Raw genomic sequence first — 17,316 nt, 5'->3', positions numbered from 1 at the left:
GCAACTTTGTTGTGTCTCTGACTCCAAATGGCAGTTTGGAAGAATTACTGGATGTAAAGTAGCATACCATTTTCTCTGCAAGAGAAAAAAGAGTAGTAAGAAAAATTAATATGGTATTGCATCAAATATGACTTAGTTTTCTAAATGGCTCACTGTGAACTATCTTGCATGCCTGATAAATATGTGAGATTTTGTAGCAGATGAAGCAGTGATATGCATTTCTTCCTTTTCCTTGCCACCTTATGCTTTCAAACTCAGCCCCACTCATTTGTTATTCCCTGATTTCCCCTACATCTACACATCTGTGTCTGTCTTCATGGAATTATCTGCCAAATGCTTATTGCAGTGTTTTTAGTACAAGTAATTAGACAGTGCTTTTGTTATAGCTTAATAAGACTGAGTAGAATTACTGATTCAGTAGTCTCATGTCTGTGACCAGTAATCTTCAGATAGAGAAGCAAGTATTTCAGCCTTAGCTCAAGTGTTAATAGTGAAAAGAAGTTAGTGATAGTTATTGTTGAATATAATGTAAACAAGCAATCAAAGGTATTATTTCTATAATACAGCTTTGGCAGGGTGACTGTTCATTTAATAATCCCTGCTTACATTTTAAGTGCCTTTAGTCAATTCTGTCATATATGCTACTGTTACATGCTGTAAATCCAGGTAATTCAATTAAAATGTAATAGATTGTGATGAATTCCCAGGTAGGCAGTTTTTTTTGTTTGGTTGGTTGGGTGGGTTTTTTTAAGTTGATTAAAACATAACTAGCCATAAAATGCCTGTGAAGTCTTCTTTTCCTGTGCTTCACGTGCTGCATATGCAGACTGATGGTATTGTTTTACTGGTAACCAGCAAAATAGATGGACACAGTCAGCTTTCACAAGTGGGAATTTTCATACCAGCTGCATTAAAGCTCTGTCCTGGTATCACTGCCTAAGACCAGTTTACTGAGATCTTTCCATCTTTTCATGCACTGATTATCTGGAAAGCAGTGCTGATAGTAATATTGCTCTCTTTTGGAGACTTGTTTGAATTGTTGACTTAGACTAAACATTAATTTTCACACCCAGTGGATTTGTGAGGTAGTGATTTGGAGCTGTGAGGTGCTATGGTTGGACAAATTATGTTACATCTGTATACAGAAACCCTAAAATCCTGCCCTTTCTGCACTCCCTAGAATTGAGACATGCAATTCCTACTGATTATTTTATTTTTTTTAATAACAAATTGTGTACTTCTTTCATTAAAACTCACCATTAATTGTTCTCCAAAGACTGTGGTGTGCACCACAGTTCCCTACCACTCCAGCTCTTCTGTGTAACTCTATGTCGTGGTTTTATGACTTTTGCATCAGTACTCCACATCATAACATCACATAGTGCACTGGGAGTTAAAAGGACTGATGTTCCAGTTCTGCGGCCTTTGGATATTTCCAGGTATCTGCGTCTCAGAAGAGAACAGCTCCATCTCCCAGAAGACTTTCACTGTTCGATTTCTGTTTTCTGTTTAGAGGGAAAGATAAAACTCTTCCCAAATCATGAGGCTTCCCCTTTCTTCATGCTACATGTCTCTGAACCATGTTCTCCCCAGCCATCTGCCTTCAGCTTTAGAGAAAGGCCTGCATTTCTGGACACTCACTTTCTCATTTGTGTGGTTTATTAGCTTCAATCCCAGTTAACTTGTATTTTTGCTATTATAATTAATAAATTAACTTTCCTTCTCAGATCATTGCTAATGTTGTTTTTTTATTCCTTTCTCTCTTTACACCCTTTCCCCTCCCTTTTTTTCCTTTTCAGGCCTGTGAGCCTGCTGTCCCCCTGTCGTGGACACAGATAGTTATCTAGAGATAACTGTCACATTCTGTGTTTAAAAAGAAGCCTCGCAGAGTGATGATTTCATGGCCTCTCATATATCTTCTGCATCTTACCTTTTAGTATGAATACTAAATCTTATCTGAAATTATAAGCTGTGTTGATATGGACCTATTAAATTAGTACAGGAGACTAATTAGTACAGGAGATTCTGTGCAAGACAGGGTGCACACTAATACCAATATCACACTTTATCAAGCTGTGTGTCTGCTCTTATCTTTCACTGACTTGCTGATTCATTCTCCTTTGCTACATCTGCCATTCATCTTCAGGCCTGAAACAGTGCAGTGATTGAAATGCATACTACAATGGAAAAATCCATATATCTTTATGTGCTTTCAGCATTATGATTTTCACCTTTTATTGGTGTTCTCAGCCTCTGGCCCTGAAGGTTGCCTTGCCTGATTTTATCCACAGTCGAGGTTCTCTGTAAACAAATGGGTATTCTCCCTGCCAGTAGCATGTGATCTCTCTCTTGTGGCTTCCTGAGGTCATATAGTGAAAGCGTGTCTGTACATAGCTGAATGTCATGTTTATGCTGCTATTAAATTTATTGCAGTAACATCTATCACTGCCTAATAACATGAAGAATGGCAAGTAAAATTTAGTTTGGTGAATTGAGCAGTGGAAAGCAAAGATGGAAATTACAGTAGTCAATAGCAATTCAAAACATATCAGATGGCTCATATAAAAACAGATTTAATTCTACTAACAATTCTAGCAGATGCAAATCATCTGTGGTAGCAGTTCAGACTAGAACAAGGCTGCTGGCATTCTACAACTGTTGTCATTTTATTTCTGTGATACTGTATGTTGTAAAATACAGCTCAGCAAATGTGTGCAAAATGGAAGAAACTTAAATTAGCCTCTAAGATGTTTTTACCTGAGAGTGGGGTCATGCTGTGTAGCATATTTACTTTATTGCAGTCCCTCTGCAGATTCTGGATCTGTGTTAAGATCCCATCCACATGCTGAAATCAGCAGGTGATTTTGCATCAGTTTCTTTGGGCCTAAAGGTTCCCTGGCTGTCAGTCCCATTTAGATCATGCTGTCTTTAAGTGTATTACCTCCCCTACCCTCCCCCCTTTCTAAATTTTGCCTAACTGAACTGCCATTGCTGTTATATTTGCCATAGTTTAAAAATAAATAAATAAATAAAAAATCAGACTTTTTTATTAGTTAAATTTCACTGGGTTCTTGCTGAAGAAAGCCTGGATGTGTGGGAAGGAAGACAAACAAGGGCCACACTAGTATCTTACTGGTACTGAGGCACACAGCTGTGTTCCTCTGTGCTGTCCTCTGGTGCTGATCACATTAGTGATGTAATTGTGGGGGAGAGTGAAACGAGGTATACAAATACCCTATGAGGTTGCAAAGAAGACATATTTGGGCTCTTTTCAGTGGTGTCCAGTGCCAGGATGGGAGGCAGTGGGCACGAACTGGAATGCAACATTCCATCTAAATATCAGAAAGTGCTTCTTTATTGTGTGGATGATAGAGTACTGGAGCAGTTTGTAGACTGTAGAGTTTCTGTCTTTGGAGATGTTCAGACATGGTCCTGGGCAGCTTGCTCTATGCCTCCCTGCTTGCACTAGGAGGGTTAGATCTGATGGACCTAGAGGTCCCATCTCACCTCAGCCATTCTGCAATTCTTTGGCATCTTAGGAGCGCTGATCTGTGAAGATAGGCATATGTATATTGAGCATAACACGCAAGTATGTAACACTAAGGCAAACTTTGTAAAAATTTAATTGCAGCAAATTTCTGTGGTGAATAGATAAGTTTATTTTTGCTGCTGTTATCTGCTGTCCTTTGTGGAAAAGTAAGATGGATTCTGTTCTGCTTTCAGCACTGCTCAAAAAAACTGCGTGCTTTTTTTGGTTGGTTTGCTTGTAGCATCACAGTAGCTAGTAACGTGCAACTGGAAGAATTGCAGATCATATTGTAATTCCAGACTAGAGAAGTAGTTTTTTTTTTTTCTTTTTCCCAGATTCTGAGGAAATGAACGTATGATGAACGTATCTGTACACCTGTGAAGAGCATAGTTTAAAGTCTGCTAGAGCATAGAGTTCCTGCTGCCTTAATTTCAGCAGCATATTTTCTTTTGATAAAGTCAATAGTTCTTTGAATCTGGTGAGTCTCCTCATAAACTAAACTTTTCCTGAAAAGTTAGAAGTAATTTCAAAGCTATTTAGTAGTGTAGATGTCATGGTTTTAGACAGTAGATTATGAGGACTGGTTAAACAAATGAAGTAGAATGCCCACGTGTCATTAATTAGGCTTGGCATTTAAGTCTTTCCTGTCGTATCACAGTAAATGTTCTCAGTGTCATCAGAAAGATAGTTTATAATGTAGCAGGTCTGCCTTCGGTCTAGGTTTGTGCTCCTTGAACCTCTTGAGGGATGACTGTGAAGAGAAACATAATGAGATTTAGGAAAGCTTTAGACCTGCGTTGTGAATTTCGGTGTCACATATCCTGAAGCTGGAGAAAGATTTACTTGTGAGGAGAAGGAGGAAATGAGACCAGAACGAATTCTAGGAACCTGTAGCTGGAAGATGCTAAAGAACATACTTCTCTGGATTTGTCTTCTTATGAACAACATTTTGTGAATATTTGTGAAAACAGATAAAATTAAATTTTAATTATGTGCTTGAAAGAACTTTGTGTCAAGCATTTGGAGGACAGACTTAATGAGGTGTCTAACTGTGGCATCTGAAAATTTAAAACCATCACAGCTCAGAATTTAAATGTAGTATCAGATGGTTTTGTGATCTGTTAATTTCTTTGGAAATCTAGAATTTCATTGTCGCCGTTGCTTGCTTTATTTTGTCAATTAATTGTATGTATGTACTTGCCATGTGAAATAACGGGTTGTGAAGAATTGGCTGTATTTTGCATCCCATTATTTGAAGTGCTTCTGAATTGTTAAGCAGATACACCATGTTATGCACCCTAGAATCTTATTCACTAGAGACTAATTCTCCAGTGTGTCCTTTGATAAGCTCTTTCCACAGAAGCCACTGGATGTTTTCAAAATCAGCATAGTGGTCAGTTGCAAACTATTTACTGTAATGTATTAGAAAAAGGAAAGAAGTTGATGTTTGTGTGAAGCAATCCTGTTTCATATTGTCTTTTTTTCCCTTTGCAGGTGAAGAATCTGTGTTTTGCTCATCTGGCTTTCTACAGGAAAAGCAACGTGAGTCTGAAGTTATTTTCTTTTTTCTTTATATTCAGTGCTGTGCAACAGCTAGAGATAGTGTGTTGATCAGCGCAAGTGTTACCATGCTCTCCTCAAAAGTGACTTTGAGAAGAAGTATGAAAGAGCAAAGGCTGTGTTTGCTTAGTTTATTTATTGTTACTGAGGTTTATGAAGATGTACCCCAGAAGTGCCTGTAAGAGCTAGTACATTAAATAGTGCATTATGCTGTATTAGACTGTATGCTCTGTTTAACCTGGTTTATTCCATTTAATTTTTTTTTTTTTTTTTTTTTTTTTTTTTTTTTATTGTTTTAGCAAGAAGGGCAAAACAGCGCAGTAATGTAGTATGTAGCTAGTTGAAGCAGGAAATGAGGGCATTTTGAGCACTGTAAAGCATTACTGTAAAATGCTAAATGGAGTTCCCACAGGGAAAACACATGACCAGATTTTTTTGTTATTGTTTTTTCTCCTTTGCATTAAGCTTGTTCTTATGCTAATCCTGCAGATCCAGAAATTCAGTGATAGATTACCTGCCTAACCCTGTAATACAGCTGTTCTCTAGAGTCCACCTGCGTAGCTAAAAAAAGGGCATAGAGAAATGTGATAATATATGATATAGAAGAAGCACATGCTAAGGTACAAATTTGAACTGAGCTTTTATGTCTTAGCTGGCAGATCATTGTTTAATTCTTTCATTAGTTTGTCCTAAAGTGGGTTACCTTTAGGAGTATAGTAATATGTTCTAGATTAAATTTGTCATATGCAGTGCTTTCACTTTTCTTTTTGTACTCTGTGGAGTCCTATGTGCAAGGTAGTATTGTGATTCAATGGTTTTATTTCTCGATCTTTGCTGGTGTGTTTTTTTGTTGTTGTTGTTTTGGTGTTTTTTTTTTCTTTGTTTAAATTGTTGCTGCTATAACTTCAAGTCTGTTTCTTCACAGCAAAAGTGTTTTGCAGTGGGAGTGGAAGGTGTTAAGTTTTGTGCTAAGTGAGTTAATTTCAGTCTCAGACTATCTCCCAAAAAGAATACTTATGTCTGTAGAGGCAAGATTATTTGAACTTTTAGAGGAAGGTCTTTGGATCCTAGCAGGATAATTGATTGTGACCTTACAACCTGGCATGCTGGCTGGGTCAAGAAAGCATTTAGAAAAAGACGAGGACTTTTCATTCCTACTTCTAGCCCACAGGAAACCAGGGAATGTCATTGGGACACATTCACTCAGTAGCATGAAGAATTCATTCTACTCAGTAATATGAGCCAGAACTGTGTAGGATGGCCCAGCAGCTGTAATGTACCTAGATCTAGGTTTTCAATAGTTATGTTCCCAGAAAAAACACAATAGAAAGGCTGGGTTTTCCCAGGTTCCCAGTATATTTGAGGACTTGTTTGCTTTTGAAAACTGGAATGTAAGAATGGCAATGGGAACTAGCCACTACGACTGCCTGCCCACTGTTGATTAGTTTTTTTTTTGGGAAGCCTGTATAAGAGCTGACTGTCCTGAAGGATCGGGTTGAAACCAAAATCAGGTTGTTCTCCTGTTCCAGTGTCTTCTTGTGCCAGATTTTGAGAAGCTATGGAGTCTTTCTAGCTGGTAAATTTGCAAGTTTAATAATTACTTCTTAATTTTTTTCTTTTCTTATTTCATCCTGACCTTTCCTGACAATATTACTGGGTGTTAGAATGTAATCTGTTACAGCCTACTGTTTTTCTTACTGAAGGATTTGAATACAATTTTTTTCCCCTACTGTAATTCACATAATGGCACAATTAGCATAATTTGGTCTAATGACAATATGAATCGAGTCTACTGGAAAAATCTGTAAAATATTGGTAACATGAACAGAGAGGTTTGGTCCAGCCATGCTTTATTAGTATTTTACCTCATTAAAGCCCTTCCAATAAATAATAAGATATGTAATCTCTGATCAGTTTGTTTTGTTGCCTAATGAGATTTCAATGTTTTTCTGTAGTATGTCTTGATGTGTGTTCCTGTCTTGGACAGAGCTTTAGCTGTTGAGTAGTCTTATTCATTATATTTTCCTCATTATAGAGGAGATCCCCAGTTACTTGATTGTCTGGTATTTAACCTAAACAGTAGAGCTGAACCTAGGCCCCAAATCTGGTTATCTTCCAAACTGTACAATTAGCAAACCTGAAATGTGAAATAAAGGCATGTATTGATCCCCTGACACACACACACACACGCTTCTTTGAAAGAAGCCCAGTATATCACAATCCCTGGAATTTTACATCCAGTTATCTATGATGTGGGGTTTTTTTTGTTTTGTTTTGTTTTTTTGTTTGTTTGGGTTTGTTTTTTTTTTGCATGTGACACCAGGAGCAAACTATCATTCAACCTTGGTATCAAGTGCATTAAGGAAAAAGCAAACCACTCTCTCTGCTTTCTAAAGATGTATTTTTAGAATAGGATTTTCAAAGGAACAGGGTATAAATAATTCCAGAAAGCATTTTGCCTAGTGTGTTGTGCTGAAGAGAAAGGTAGCAGTGAAGATTTCTGAGTATTTGATGACTCCTGGATTTCTTAAGTACTCTCTTGAGGATAAATATAGAGAGAGCTTTAAACTAGATAGGAAGGTGGAAAGGGATAAAGCCAGGCCTGCTAGAGATCAGCCTGGGGAAGTAGTACTGGGATTAGGAGAGAGGCGTACAAACTCTTCAGGAGGGATATGCAAGGAAGGAGGGGTGGTGGTGTGGCTCTCTACGTTAGGGAATTCTTTAATGCTACTGAGACTGTGACTGGGGACAATAACGTTGAATCCCTGTGGGTAAAGATCAGAGGAAGGGCTGACAAGGCAGACATCCTTGTGGGCGTCTGTTATAGACCACCAAACCAGGATGAAGAGACAGACGAGGTATTCTATAAGCAGCTGGCACAAGCTGCACGGTCGCCAGCCCTTGTCCTCATCGGGGACTTCAACTTCCCTGACATATGCTGGGAGTACAGCACAGCGCAGAAGAAGCAGTCTAGGAGGTTTCTGGAGTGCATAGAGGACAGTTTCCTGATGCAGCAGGTGAGAGAGCCCACAAGAGGAGTTGCCCCGCTGGACCTGCTGTTTGCAAGCAGGGAAGGTCTGGTGGGAGATGTGAAGGTTGGGGGCTGTCTTGGACAGAGTGACCATGAAATGGTGGATTTCTCGATTCTTGGTGGAGCCTGGAGGGGGAATAGCAAAACTGCTACCTTGGACTTCTGGAGGGTGGACTTTGAATTGTTCAAGAGACTAGTAGGGGGAATCCCCTGGCATTCAGTGTTAGCGAGTAAAGGGGTCCAAGGTGGCTGGTTGCTCTTCAAGAAGGAAGTCTTAAGGGAGCGGGAGCAGGTGGTCCCTCTAAGCTGTAAAATGAGCCAGGAGGAAGAAGACTGGCGTAGATGAATAAGGAGCTATTCTTGAGGCTCTGGGAGAAAAAGGGAATCTACCACCTGTGGAAGGAGGGATGAGCAATTCAGAATGAATACAAACAAGCTGTTAAGACGTATAGAGGTGTTATGGTTTTGTAATTTGGTTGGTGTTGGTATTCCACATCAGAACACCATGCGGAATAATGGGAGTTAAGGGGACAAGTTTTTTCTGTGGACTGCCTTAAATGGGCATGTGGGGAGCGGCACCGCAGGGGAAGTGGGGAAGGGGATGGGATTGCTGGCCCGGCTCCCTGCGAGGAGTCAACGTGGTCGGAGCTTCCCGCCTTCCACAGCTCCATTGGTGAGATTGGGGACTTGGTATTCTCTTTGTTGAAACTCTCTTGTTGTTGCTTAGCGTTATTAGGTTATTAAACTGCCATTCATTCTCAGATCACTTTTTTTTTCTCCTTTATTATTTTTAGACCCAATTGCAATCTCCATTCCCTTTCCCTCTCCCGAAGTGCACGTGGTCAGGCCCCGTGCCGCACCGTGCTGCTAGAGAAGGGAGGCACTTTTGTTCCTGCCCCCCTGTATTTGTTCCCACTGTCACAGAGTGATCTCTAGAGGGAATTCCGTGACAAGAGGGGAGATAAGAAAGGCAAAAGCCCAGCTTGAATTTAACCTGGCTGCTGGGGTGAAAAGGAACAAGAAACTCTTTTATAAATTGATTAACAGTAAGAGGAGGACAAAGGAGAATATTCATTCTTTGCTGGATGAGGCTGGGAGTGTGACCACTGAGGATAAGGAAAAGGCGGAGGTTCTGAATGCCTTCTTTACTTCTGTCTTTAAAAGTCAGACCAGTTATCCTCAGGGTACCCCTCCCTCTGACCTGGTAGTCTCGGCTGGGGAGCAGACTAACTCCCCTGTGATTCTGGAAGAAACAGTCAGAGACTTACTACTCTAGCTGGACTGCCACAAGTCCATGGGGCTGGATGATATCCACCCCAGAGTGCTGAGGGAACTGGCAGAGGTGACAGCCGAGCTGCTTTCCATCATCTATCAGCACTCCTTGTTTACTGGTGAGGACCCAGAAGGCTGGAGGCTTGCTAATGTGACTCCCATTTACAAGAAAGGTTGTAAGGAGGATCTTGGGAACTACAGGCCTGTTAGCCTGACCTCAGTGCCAGGGAAGTTTATGGAGCAGATTGTCTTGAGGGAGATCATGCAGCGTGTGTGGGATGACTGGGGGATTAGGCCTAGCCAGCATGGGTTTATGAAGGGCAGGTCCTGTTTGACCAACCTGATCTCCTTGTATGATCTAGTGACCCGTCTGGTGGGTGAGAGAAAGGCTGTTGATGTGGTCTACCTAGGCTTCAGCAAAGCCTTTAACACTGTCTCCCACAGTATTCTCCTGCAGAAGCTGGCAGCCCATGGCTTGGACTGGTACCCTCTTGGCTGGGTAAGGAGCTGGCTGGAGGGCCGGGCTCAGAGAGTGGTGGTGAATGGAGCTCAATCCAGCTGGCAACCGGTCACGAGTGATGTTCCCCAGGGGTCGGTGCTGGGGCCTGTCCTCTTCAATATCTTTATTGATGACCTGGATAAGGGCATTGAGTGCACCCTCAGTAAGTTCACAGATGACACCAAATTGGCTGGGAGTGTGGGGTCTGCCTGGGGGTAGCGAGGCCCTGCAGAGGAATCTGGATAGGCTGGAGAGTTGGGCTGAAGCCAGTGGGATGAGGTTCAACAAGACCAAATGCCAGGTCCTGCACTTTGGCTACAACAGCCCCGGGTGACGCTACAGGCTTGGGGCAGAGTGGCTGGAAGACTGCGTAGAGGAAACGGACCTGTGGGTATTGATTGATGCTCGGCTGAACATGAGCTGACAGTGTGCCCGAGTGGCCCACATTGAGGCCCTGGAACGCGTTCAGAGGAGATGGGAGGATTCTCATTTATTTGGGATGTCAACACTGTCTATATAGAAGGGTTAACCTCTCAAAGAACTAACCCTCTAACTTCAGTTGAAGTAATTGCCCTTTAGCGAAATATTGCAATATTTAATTACTGTGTAAATTCCACTGACATATAGGAATAAAAAGGTATAATCTTAAGACAACCTAGGACTTCTAGTTTGTAATTGTTTACTTCTAAACAACAACAACAGAGAAACAACACTGTAGTTTTACCATGCCATAGTTCTCATAATGAACTTTTTTTTTAGACTCTCTTCCTTCTCATTACCTCATAGTAGTTGTGTTTAGACAAGGTAATACTCTTCATCTTTTCAGCCTGTTCCAGAAAGGCACAGATGACAAACAGCGCAGATGCTGGTACAGTATACCTTTGCATAAGGACTTGAATTTTGTTACAAATGTTGCTGTTAGGAATAGCGGACTCTGTATAACACAGAACTGCAAAGAAACTTTGTCTATGGTTCTGATTGTCCACAGAATATGAATCTTTCTGTCTTGAAACTATAACTGTATGTTAACTCCACAGATGTCTGTGAAAGGTGTTTGTGAAGTACCCAAGTATTTATACAGTCGGTTATGTCTCACTTCCTTTCAGGTGAATTATATCATGACTCTTTAAGAAAACAAAGGTTACCTGCACAAGGCAGTATTGAAATACATGAAGACAACGAGGTGAGTGTTTCTCAAAACAGACTGTGCCGATTTTCTGGGTTCAGAAATGTGGAAATACTGTCATATTGCATTATGGAATTGTAAGCCTCTTTGATGGCTTAGTGTTTCTTCTTGTTCAGTAAGTGCCCATGAAATCACAGAAAATCAAAACAAGTTTTTAAAATATTGCATAATGAATTTGGGTGGAAATATGACCCTATCTCTCTCGAAAAATAGTTACATCTGCATAGTGCTTCAATGCAAACGCATATTTTGAGAAGGTTCAGCAGCAGTCATGAAATTTATAGTAACATAATAATTACTTTAGAAGATGCAAAGAATCTAAAGTAGTTCTAGTCCTTCCAGTTAACCAAAGAAAACAGGAAACAGATGCCTCCTTTTCTGTTTTCGAGGAATCCCAGTCCTAGAGCTCCCTGGAAATTATGTTAGTCTTTCACTTCAGATGCTCTTTGAATTAGTCCTTGAATAGAATAGAATTGCTCAGGTTGGAAAAGACTCGCAGGATCATCAAGTCCAACCACAACCTAACCATACTACCCTAACTCTAACAACCCCCGCCCCTAAATTCTGTCCCTGAGCACCACAGCCAAATCGTTCTTAAACACATCTGGGGATGGTGACTCAACCACCCCCCTGGGGAGCCTATTCCAGTGCTTAACAACCCTTTCTGTAAAGAAGTTTTTCCCGATATCCAACCTTAACTTAAACTTTTCATCTTAAACTAAACTTTTCATCTACCAGGACCCCCAGACCCTTCTCTACAGGTTTAATTCAAATACATAGGCTAATATTAATTTGCAAGCTGAATTTAGACATCATAATTTCAAACTCATAGGTCGCTGCTTCACAGTGACTAGCAGGAGCTGGTCTCTCCTCACTGGTGACAGGTGACAGGATGAGGGGAAATGGCCTCAAGTTGCACCAGAATAAGTTTAGTCCTTGAGCCTCTTTCCTTAGACATGCCTGGGCTATTCCTTAAAGGCACATTATTTTTATTCCTTTTAATTCCTTCTGTGAAGGATACCTGTTAAATGCAGTTATGCTGAGACACTTCTTGTACAGTGACTTGATCAATACTACCTGCCTGAATTTTTCTGTTTTGAAGCTTTTGGTTACATCAACCTTTCAGCAGCATTACTTATTTACAAACTGGCATTGGCTTTGGAAAAAGCCAAAAAAAACCTCTTTTTAAAGCTTTTTAAAGGGAATTAAGTTACTCTGTGAATAACTGGATTGGGAATAAATGGAGACAGAATTTGTATATTAGAGCAGGGAAAGATGGAGCCTTAAAAACATTCATTCTGTGTACATGCATATCCCAAACTTAGAAGGCAGAAAACATGCCTTCAGGAGATGAATGTGAGACTTAAAATGAGTAACGTTATTGGAGACTAAAAACTGCAGGCTAAACAAAGGTAATGGTTGTGTGGAACAATTTATAGTTCTCTCTTTCAACCATTTCTGTGTCACCGTTCTACATACTGAATGACATCTTTTTTCCTTGTCTATGTCAGTGTTTCCACCCCAACATGTGCCTCCCCCTCCCTTCACCTGCTGTGCATCCTCCTAAACTACAGGCTGAAGTGTATGTTTTTGCAATTATTCTTTGTTAGTTTTTCCCTTCTGATCTCTGGCTTTTCGATACTGATAAACATTGATCAGATCACCTCTCAGCCTTCTCGATTCTTGGCTGAACAGCCCCAGAGCTCCCAGTCTTTTCTGGTAAGAAAGGTGCTCCAGGCCCCAACCTTCTTTGCTGCCCTGTGCTGGTCTCTCACTAGCACTTCCATATCTTCATGTCTGTCTTGAGCTGGAGAGCCCAGAACTGTCATCATAATATTGGTCAGTTTCTTCACAAAAACATAATACCATGCTGGAGTTGAATTCCTGAGGGATATATATGTATATACACACACACACACACACATATATATGTATGTATGTATGTATGTATGTATATGTATATATACGCACACACATACACACACACACACACTATATGTGTGTGTGTATATACATATATACACACGTACACTATATATATCCCTCAGGAATATATATATATAGTATATATATATATATTCAAACATGCCACAATTTATATATATATATATATGAATTATATATATATATTTTAGAAGGCGCTGTGTAAACACATGAGTCTAACCAATTTTTGCCTTAAATATCTTGCAGTTTAGATAAACTGGTAAAGGAATGAAAAAGAGAAGAGACATCATTTGAGTATGGCAGATAAAGATGCAGACATATCTAATTAGATTATGATCAGATTGTGGTAGAATATAAAATAAATTAATTTAAAAGACCTTGCTGGACATAAATGGATTTTATTTCACAGTATAATGTCTTGTTATATTTCATATGCTTTCTCAGTACATCACCTAATTTTCCCGATCTTTTAATGTATTAGTAAGTCATTGTTTGAGTGAATATGACTCATAGAGTCTATAGAAGGGGAAAATAAAAGTGCACCTGTGAAACGTGCAAAAGCTTGTTCCAGTTTCAAGTAGATAACATCTTGTTTTTTCTGCAGACCACATCACTTCACCTTCCATGGTAGATTGTTGTCTTTGTATGCATGCATTCACGTTCTCATAAACTTAATTATGAGATTTATGGCTGTCATCTCCAGTACAATATTTACTCTTTCAGTAAATGTCTGGGTAAGTTAACCCCACTTTTTCAGTTTAATATTTTGTCAATTTCAGGAGGCTACTGTTGTCAAAACTCTATCACCTTTTTTTTGCTCAATGCTTTTATTGACAGAAATAAAAATAACCAGAAATGTTCTCATTTGTTTTTCTTCTCAGATCCCATGATTATTTGAGATAAACTTCTCCAAAATTGTAGCATCCCAGTTCACAATACCTAGACACCTACTTAGGCTGTCTGTGAATGTTTGATGTCTTCTCCAGTGTGAATATGTTTCCAATAGCTTTTGATGTGTACAAAACTGTTGATAATTTTTGTTAGTCTAATGCCTAAATCTGAGCTGTAAGGGTTTTATGGCAGAGCTTAGTCTGCTCCAGCTGATTGAGACGTACTTGAATTAAACAACATCCCCCATCCTTTCCCAAAGGCAGGTAACACAAATGATTGCAGTGGGAATGAGGAAAAAAAGAAATCAGTGCTTGTGAACATTTACACTGAATATACCAACACTTTTTGTAAAAAGGCTTCCTTCTTTCTTATTTCCTGTTTTTCTCATAGGAAGTAGTTCAACACCAGAAATGCAAAACTCGTGTGCTAATTCTGATCCTACATGGAGGGAACATCTTAGACACTGGGGGAGAGGATCATAGTAGCAAGCTGGCAGACATCAACACCTTCAGTTCTGTCTTTGAGAAGGTGACCCAAGCCCATTTCCCTGCTGCTTTGGGCCACATCTTAATCAGGCTTGTTCCCTGCCCAGCAATCTGTTCAGCAGCCTTCTCTCTTGTTTCCAGGTAAGCAGATTTTGCTTTATATTATTTGGCTATGCAGCATGGTTTTGAAAGGCTTTTTATGACATGTTTGTTCCCAATAGGAGCTACTTTCTGAAGTCTTACAGTTTTGTGGTGTTCATTTGTTGCCATTAAGAAGGCAGTATACTCTTGAATGAGTTACAGAGGATGCATCTGTAAGAAAAGATAGCCTTTGGCTATCGAAGGCTTCAGTTCACAATACATCTAGGATTTGGTTATGTCTGAGAGCAGTATCCACATGCTTCTAAAGTTCTGGCAGCTTGAGGCCATGCCTGTTGCCCTGGGGAGCCCACCACCCTCTAGTGCAGAACCTTTTACCAACCCCTGCCTGACAGAACTCCATTCTTTCTCTTGGGCCCTGTTGCTGTCCCCAGAGGTCAGTGCCTGCCTCTCCACTATCCTATGAGGAGCTGCAGGCTGCTATGAGGGCCCCCCTCAGCCTCCTCTTCTCTGGGCTGAAGAAACCAAAGAGGTTGTTCATCAGATCATATTCTTGGTAGCAAGTCAGCTCTATTGTTAATAGCTGTTTTGTAGTATGCTGTGGTAATATTTCAATACAAAACAAGTCAGTATGAAATTCTGAATGTACTTTCAGAGAAAGGGTAATTAGCAGCTGCATATAGAGACCTGCTTAGTTTGGTATTTACTGTGCTTGGAGCAAGAACATTACTTTTAATTGTACATCAGTAATGTGTTTTGAAGACCCTCTACGTGCTTGTATGAAAGGTGCTGGTATGTTGAAAAACTGTTATTGCTGTTAATTTTAACAGTTGTTACATGTATGCTAGTAAAAATTTCAGATATGCACTTGTTACGACAATGCTGTGAGAATTAAAAAATGACATGTAGCAGCAGCTCCGGGAGAGGTATGATTTTTTAGGTATAATCTTGACATGGACTTCAGGGAATAAGGGTAGTATTCCTTAGACTGCAGTACATTTCTTGCATGTTCTCAAAAGAGGAAACTGGTCTATCAGTGCCTCGCTTCTTAATTTTGTTGAAGAGATGTAAGGTTAAAATGGTACAAGGAGATTTTCTTTCAGTCATTAACCAAAAGCCTAGCACAAAGCCTGAGGAAGAAATAGAAATATTTATGCTGTCTTTGAATTGTATCTCTAGCCTAGGATACATGAGGAAAACTTAAGGGATGTGGGAATAAGAGAGTACCACGGTTAAGATGTTTCTCTTTGTCAGGTTGTTAACACCATGGGACAGCAGCTGATCTTAGCCTGCATGTTTAAAGGCTGTTACATTTATAAGGTTTATGATGAAAGGAGAGTCATAGCAGCAATAGAGTAACCAGCTTAATTTTACTTCTTTTCCCCATTGTAAGAAATTTTCCATGCATCATTACCTGCACACTAAACACTTGAAAGCCTTATTTCCTGAGCAGGTTTTCCTCTGAGTGATGTTATAACTGTCTTCTGCCTTCTCACACTGGTAATCAATAATATTTTATCAGTTTGGGTAGCAATAGCTCTGATTGTGCTGTGATTCTGGTACTAGTACAAGCAGTATTTTAGCTGAGCTTATACAGAATATTCTGTAACATCAAGAGTAAAATATTAAAAATCTCTTCACTGTTTTTATTTATTTCTGTGATTTTTAGTGAAGTGAATTTAAAATACCAAATTGAATTTTCCAATGGGCTATTTGCCTGTGCCCACTTTTTTAGTCCTGAAATTCACTCCTTAAATGAGAGAACCTTTTCAAGGTAACATTTATTTCCTTAGTAACATTTTCCTTTATATAAATATTTTAAACAGATGTGTACTAACCTTTTCTGCCTGAGAAAGGAGAAGGAAATATGCTCTTGGGCCTGATTCAGCTCTTCTGCAAGTGTAAACCAAGAGCTATTCTGTGGTGATGGGGAAGAAAGATTCAGATTGCTTGATTTATTCTTTTCCTAAGCAGAGAGAAACTTCTATAGTTTTTTGTGGTTTTTTTTTTCCTGAGATTTCCTTCAAGTGATGGTCTCATTCTGGCCTTTGTTGCAGTATAACACCTGAGGTTATGTTTGAATTTATTGTGGAACAGAGAACCTCACAGGAGAGGAGTTTTTTAAAAACACATTTGGGACCTTAAGATGTGGGAACAGTGATGCCTGCTATCTAGGTGACAGCAGTGAAATTGGAGGAATTAGGGCATACATTAAAGTTCTGAAATACCGGCTGGACTCAAAGCTGTGACAGGCTGTAAAGGTGGCTAATATAAAGATGTTGACCAAGATGGTAATAAATAGTCAAAGGTTATTAGTAAAGAAAACTCACCAATGTCAATGCCTTGACCGGATAGCTGAGGCAGTCTCCACTGGGGAGCGATCTCCAAGAGATGCTGCCTCAGTGGTGGTCAGCCCTTAAATGAGGTCTCAGAAGAGGTGGAGTCGAAGTCCACCCCTTCCGGGAGCACAGCTAGATTACTTTCACCTGTGCTCCTGCAGCTGACCCAACACTTGCCTCAGCTAATTAATCAGAGGTTCAAGCTGTGATTTCCCATACACTCCACCCCTTCACAGTGTGAACCAATGATTGGGTGAGTTTTCCCTATTTCAGAGACCCAACGTGACACTGATACAATTTTCCCGTCGCCATAAATGTTGATATAATTTGAGTGATGATTTGATGGGTGTTCATAATCTTCCCTGGGCCAGTGCTTGATAGATGTTACTGGAGACAAGCCATCTTAAGGTGCAAGACTATCTGCATTTCATCAGTCCAAACGAATCGTCCTGCAATGGTCCTAGAGGCTTAGAGTTTTAGG

The 17,316-nt window shown here is 40.0% G+C and overlaps 1 protein-coding gene across 25 annotated transcripts in view; it reads left to right on the top strand.

The window, feature by feature from the left end:
- PITPNM3 (PITPNM family member 3) overlaps positions 1 to 17,316 on the top strand; it is a 63,248-nt gene that overhangs the window by 12,706 nt on the left and 33,226 nt on the right. For 12 of the 25 annotated variants that reach the window (XM_085521832.1, XM_085521823.1, XM_085521822.1 and 9 more), the window contains 3 exons: positions 5,024 to 5,071; positions 10,998 to 11,074; positions 14,303 to 14,538. In XM_085521832.1, coding sequence (XP_085377958.1) covers positions 5,024 to 5,071; positions 10,998 to 11,074; positions 14,303 to 14,538 — 361 coding nt within the window. Of the gene's footprint in view, positions 1 to 5,023; positions 5,072 to 9,399; positions 10,055 to 10,997; positions 11,075 to 13,625; positions 13,756 to 14,302; positions 14,539 to 17,316 lie in introns of those variants that run through there. The other 13 variants (XM_085521830.1, XM_085521833.1, XM_085521825.1 and 10 more) reach the window with 3 other exon arrangements.

The sequence above is a fragment of the Coturnix japonica genome, chromosome 22 (genome assembly GCF_054131305.1).
Source record: "Coturnix japonica strain WE chromosome 22, WE-NBRP24, whole genome shotgun sequence".
Lineage (NCBI taxonomy): Eukaryota > Metazoa > Chordata > Aves > Galliformes > Phasianidae > Coturnix > Coturnix japonica.
The sequence above is the reverse complement of the archived record's forward strand: the minus strand, read 5'-3'. Positions and strand labels throughout refer to the sequence as shown.